Consider the following 6,000-nt stretch of genomic DNA (forward strand, 5'->3'; position numbering starts at 1 on the left):
CCCAAAATCCTGGGGAATGGCCCAAAATCCTGGGGAATGGCCCCAAATCCCGGGGAATGGCCCAAAATCCCGGGGAATGGCCCCAAATCCCGGGGAATGGCCCCAAATCCTGGGGAATGGCCCCAAATCCTGGGGAATGGCCCCAAATCCTGGGGAATGGCCCCAAATCCTGGGGAATGGCCCCAAATCCTGGGGAATGGCCCCAAATCCTGGGGAATGGCCCCAAATCCTGGGGAATGGCCCAAAATCCCAGGGAATGGCCCCAAAATCCCAGGGAATGGCCCAAAAATCCCGGGGAATGGCCCCAAACCCCAGGGAATGGCCCCAAACCCCGGGGAATGGCCCCAAATCCTGGGGAATGGCCCCAAACCCCGGGGAATGGCCCCAAACCCCAGGGAATGGCCCCAAACCCCGGGGAATGGCCCCAAACCCCGGGGAATGGCCCCAAACCCCACAGAATGGCCCCAAACCCCGGGGAATGGCCCCAAACCCCGGTTCTGGGGGCAGTCCCACCTGGCGTATCCGATGATGAGGCCCCCGAACACGGGGCTGATGCTCTGTCCCCCTGTCTGTCCCTGTCCCCCTGTCTGTCCCTGTCCCCCTGTCTGTCCCCATACCTGGCATATCTGATGATGAGGCTCCCGAACACGGTGCCCACCCCCTGTCCCCTGTCTGTCCCTGTCCCCCTGTCTGTCCCCTGTCCCTGTCCCCCTACCCGTGTCTCACCTGGCGTATCCGATGATGAGGCTCCCGAACACGGTGCCGATCCCCGCCCCCGAGCCCGCCACGCCCACGGTGGCGGCGCCGGCCCCGATGAACTTGGCGGCCGTGTCGATGTCCCGGGACGGCGGCGAGCTGCGGAACTGCCGCCGGGGCTGCGGCGCGGCCAGCGACACCTGCGGGACACGCGGGGCACAGCCATGGGGACACGACAGGGGACAGGGCAGGGACAGCTCAGGGACACGGGGACGGCCATGGGGACACGGGGACAGGGCAGGGACAGCTCAGGGACACGGGGACGGCCATGGGGACACGGGGACAGGGCAGGGACAGCCATGGGGACACGACAGGGGACAGGGCAGGGACAGCTCAGGGACACGGGGACAGCCATGGGGACACGACAGGGGACAGGGCAGGGACAGCTCAGGGACACGGGGACAGCCATGGGGACACGGGGACAGGGCAGGGACAGCCATGGGGACACGACAGGGGACAGGGCAGGGACAGCTCAGGGACACGGGGACAGCCACGGGGACACGGGGACAGGGCAGGGACAGCTCAGGGACACGGGGACGGCCATGGGGACACGACAGGGGACAGGGCAGGGACAGCTCAGGGACACGGGGACGGCCATGGGGACACGGGGACAGCGGCGAGCCGCGGGACACAGTGGGGACATGGGGACACACCAGGGGACAGGGCAGGGACAGCCAGGTTCAGCTCAGGGACACGGGGACAGCTCGGGGACATGGGGACACACCAGGGGACAGGGCAGGGACAGCCAGGTTCAGCTCAGGGACACGGGGACGGCGCTGCTGCGGAACTGCTGCCAGGGCTGCACGGGGCAGGGCAGCGACACCTGCGGGACACGGGGACAGCTCGGGGACACGGGGACACGACAGGGGACAGCTCGGGGCTGGCACTTAGCATGGGAACGGGGGCGCTAGTCCTGCCCAACAGCATGAGGAGGAGGAGGAGGATGAGGATGAGGACAGCAATGAGGATGGAAGATGAAGGATGGGGACGGGGCCCAAGGCCAGGCCGCCTCACCTGCGCGCTCTCCTCAGGCCTGCTGAACACAGCCACGGACACGGGCCTGGCCAGAGCCCTGGAGCAGCAGCGGAACTGCGGGGACAGCACGGGGACAGCTGGGGACACCTGGGGACACCGGCACGGCCCAGCCCAACCAGCCCTAAACCCCGACCCAGACCCTGCAGCCGCTCCCTGCGAGCACAGCTCAGCATTCCCGACCCTCAGGAGAGCCTCAAGTGTTTTATGGAGCACTGAAAGCCCCCTAAAAAAAATCCCAAAATTGGACAATGAAGGTTTGTCAATGGAGGTGTTTTACTGAGCACTGAAACCCCCCTAAAACACCCCAAAATTGGCCAATGAGGGTTTATCAATGCAGGTGTTTTACTGAGCACTGAAACCCCCCTAAAACACCCCAATGTACCCAAAACTGGCCAATATAGGGTTATCAATGGAGGTGTTTGATTGAGCACTGAAATCCCCCTAAAACATCCTAGACACGACCCAAAATTGGCCAATGAGGGTTTATCAATGGAGGTGTTTTATGGAGCACTGAAACCCCCCTAAAACACCCCAAAATTGGCCAATGAGGGGTTATCAATGCAGGTGTTTTATGGAGCACTGAAACCCCCCCTAAAACACCCCAAAATTGGCCAATGAGGGTTTATCAATGCAGGTGTTTTACTGAGCACTGAAATCCCCCCTAAAACACCCCAATGTACCCAAAACTGGCCAATATAGGGTTATCAATGCAGGTGTTTTATTGAGCACTGAAATCCCCCTAAAACATCCTAGACACGACCCAAATCTGGACAATAAGGGGTTACCAATGGAGGTGTTTTATGGAGCACTGAAACCCCCCTAAAACACCCCAAAATTGGCCAATGAGGGGTTATCAATGCAGGTGTTTTACTGAGCACTGAAACCCCCCTAAAACACCCCAAAATTGGCCAATGAGGGTTTATCAATGCAGGTGTTTTATGGAGCACTGAAACCCCCCTAAAACACCCCAAAATTGGCCAATGAGGGTTTATCAATGGAGGTGTTTTATGGAGCACTGAAACCCCCCTAAAACACCCCAATGTACCCAAAACTGGCCAATATAGGGTTATCAATGCAGGTGTTTGATTGAGCACTGAAATCCCCCTAAAACGTCCTAGACACGACCCAAAATTGGCCAATGAGGGGTTACCAATGGAGGTGTTTTATGGAGCACTGAAACCCCCCTAAAACACCCCAAAATTGGCCAATGAGGGGTTATCAATGCAGGTGTTTCTGTCCCAACCCCCTGGACCAACCCCACACCCCCCAGGCCGAGCACGGCCAGGTGCCAGCCCCAGAAATCCCATTATTCCCATTTTTCCCCCCATTTTCTCCCAGGGAAAAAAAAAAAAAAAAAAAAAAAAAAAAAAAAAAAAAAAAAAAAAGGGATTCCAGAGCCACCCAAGGGAACCCTGCTCTGCTGCTGCTCCCAGCCCCGGGGCTGAGCTCGATGCCAGCCACTCACACGTGTCACCAGAGGTCACCTTGTCCCCTCCCTCCCTGCTCAGAGCCAGGCTGGAACCGCCCGGATCCAGCTCGGGCAGGGGAGGAACCCCCAATTCCCCAAATCCCCAATTCCCCAAATCCCCAATTCCCCAAATCCCCAATTCCCCAAATCCCCAATTCCCCAAATCCCCTGCCAGGGCAGCACCTACCAGCGCTGGGGAGCTGAGGAGAGCCACGGGAGCCTGCATGGTGCTGGATCTGCCACAGAAAGACGCAGAAATTGTAAATAAACTCAAACAAAAACAACGGGATCGCCGGTGCTGCTGTGACCGGGCCACCCCTGTCCCCAGCCCGGGGCACTGTCCCCAAGGTTGTGTCCCCAGGGCTTTGTCCCACTGACCCCGCTGTGTCCCCGGGGCTTTAACCCCGCTGTGTCCTCAAGGTTTTACCCCATTTTGTCCCCAATGTCCCCAAGGTTTTAACCCCACCATGTCCCGAACTGTCCCCAAGGATTTAACCCTGCTGTGTCCCCGGGGCTTTAACCCCGCTGTGTCCCCAAGGATTTAACCCCACTGTGTCCTCAAGGTTTTACCCCATTTTGTCCCCAATGTCCCCAAGGTTTTAACCCCACCATGTCCCGAATTGTCCCCAAGGATTTAACCCCACTGTGTCCCCAATGTCCCCAAGGTTTTAACCCCACCATGTCCCGAACTGTCCCCAAGGATTTAACCCCACTGTGTCCCCAATGTCCCCAAGGTTTTAAACCCCATTGTGTCCTCGGGGCTTTAACTCCATTGTGTCCCCAGGGTTTTAACCCCACTGTGTCCTCAAGGTTTTACCCCATTTTGTCCCCAATATCCCCAAGGTTTTAACCCCATTGTGTCCTCGGGGCTTTAACCCCATTGTGTCCCCAGGGTTTTAACCCCACCGTGTCCCCAAGGTTTTGACTCACCGTGTCCCCAAGGATTTAACCCCTCCGTGTCCCGACTTGTCCCCAAGGTTTTAACCCCACCCTGTCCGCACCGTGTCCCCGAGGCTTTAATGCCCGTGTCCCCATGGTTTTAACCTCCCCGTCCCCTCCGTGTCCCCGGCTGTCCCTCCGCCCTCACCCGGCCTCGTGTCCTTCCCGTTAATCCCCGCTCGGTGCCTGTCCCGGTCGGCTCCTCCCGCCCGCCCTCCCTCCCACACCAGCGCCCTCACAACCCCCGAGGGCAGCGCAGGCCCCACCGCCCGCCGGGCAGCGAAGGGCACGACCCCAGCGAGCACCGGCCGGTCCCGCAGCCCTGCCCGGCAGCCCCGGGAGCCGCGGCAGCCCCGGGACGGGCGGGCAGGGCCGGGCCGGGTCCCACCTGCGCGGGGTCCGCTCGGGCCGGCGGCGGCGGCGGCTCTGTGGGCAGCGTCACCTTGGCCGTGTCCCCCCCGGCGTCCTCCGCGCCCATTGGCTGCCGCCGCGCGCGCGCGCCCGCGCCCGCCCTCCCCATTGGCCGGGCGCCGAGAAAACCCCGCCTCCCCGCATCCGGGCATGGCGGGAAGGAGGAGGGTGGGGAGGGGCGGGGATGAGGGTGGTGATTGGTGGGTTGAGGGCGGTGGCGGTCGGTGATTGGGTGAGGCAGGTGTCAATCTGGCGGTGGGCGGGAAGGGGCGGGGCCGGTGCCGTGAGGGAGGGTTTGGGGTGAGGAGAGAGTTTGTGGGGTTAAAAGGGGTTTTTTTGTGTTAAAAGGGGTTTTTTGTGTTAAAAAGGGTTTGTGGGGTCAGAGAGAGTTTGTGGGGTTAAAAAGAGGATGTGTGGGACCAGAAATATTCTGTGGGATCTGGGAAGGTTTTTTGGGATCAGAGAAGGTTCTGTAGGACCAGGAAGGGTTCTGTGGGGTCAGAAACGTCGCATTTCAGCTCGGGATTAAACTCCTTTATTTTTATATAATAACTCCTGTATTATTATTACTATTTGTCATTTTTGTTATTATTTCTCCTTTATTTCACCACCTGCTCCTCCCGCCGTGCCTGTGGGAATTCCATGGAAATCCTGGAGCTACGCGGCCCTGCTAGGGAAAAAAACCCCAAAATTCCTAAAAATTCCCCTCAAGGCTTCTTTGGGAATGTGATCACAAAAAAAACCCCTTAAATTTGGGGGGATTTTTGGGATTTCGGGGACTCACGTGGCCCTGCAGAGCTCGCCCGACAGCAGCCACGTCAGGAATTCCTGCTCCCAAAATTCCCTCAGGCCCTCGGAGCCTTCCAGAGCTGGAAAACTGAAAAAAAAAAATTAAAAAAAAATTTAATTTATATTTAAAAATACTTATTTTAAAATAAGTATTTTGAAATTTAATTCTCTGAAAACAGAATTAAAGGGAAAAAAAATTCCTGGTTTGGCACCTCCTTCTCCCAGTCCTACGTTCAATTTTAATCTTTTCTTGCTGGGGTAAAGACCCCAAAAAGTTGGATTTCGTCTGGAAATGGGGAAATTCTTTGGGTTTTGGGAATGCTGGGATGGGGTTTTCTGAGGGTTTGGCCCCAAAATCCTCAGGGAACCCCAAAATCGGCTCCTGTCCCCCACCCCAAACCCCCATTTCTGGAGGTGTTTTTATGGAAAAGTGTAAAAACAACAAATATCCTCAAATTCCGTAAAAATAACAGCAAGAAAATCCCCAAATTCTGTACAAAACACAACAAATCCTCCCTAGTTCCATTAAAAACCCCACAGTACCCTGGAATTCTGTACAAAGCCCAGCAAATCCCTGAATTCCATTAAACCAGTCCCAAAAA

At 57.4% G+C, this 6,000-nt stretch overlaps 1 protein-coding gene across 3 annotated transcripts in view; it reads right to left on the bottom strand.

Moving 5' to 3' along the window:
- The window catches only part of ATP5MC1 (ATP synthase membrane subunit c locus 1), a 122,245-nt gene extending 117,547 nt beyond the window's left edge, over nucleotides 1-4,698 (bottom strand). For 2 of the 3 annotated variants that reach the window (XR_009420030.1, XM_059488990.1), the window contains exons 1-4: nucleotides 4,587-4,698; nucleotides 3,447-3,495; nucleotides 1,771-1,845; nucleotides 727-896 (exon numbers count right to left, since the gene is read on the bottom strand). Coding sequence is in view for 1 of the 3 variants with exons in the window: in XM_059488990.1 (XP_059344973.1) it covers nucleotides 727-896; nucleotides 1,771-1,845; nucleotides 3,447-3,485 (284 nt within the window). In the remaining 2 variants the exon portion in view is untranslated. Of the gene's footprint in view, nucleotides 1-726; nucleotides 897-1,770; nucleotides 1,846-3,446; nucleotides 3,496-4,346; nucleotides 4,401-4,586 lie in introns of those variants that run through there. The other variant, XR_009420031.1, reaches the window with a different exon arrangement.
- Nucleotides 4,699-6,000: the final 1,302 nt, after the last annotated feature.

Source organism: Ammospiza nelsoni, chromosome 26 (genome assembly GCF_027579445.1).
Source record: "Ammospiza nelsoni isolate bAmmNel1 chromosome 26, bAmmNel1.pri, whole genome shotgun sequence".
Classification (NCBI taxonomy): Eukaryota; Metazoa; Chordata; class Aves; order Passeriformes; family Passerellidae; genus Ammospiza; species Ammospiza nelsoni.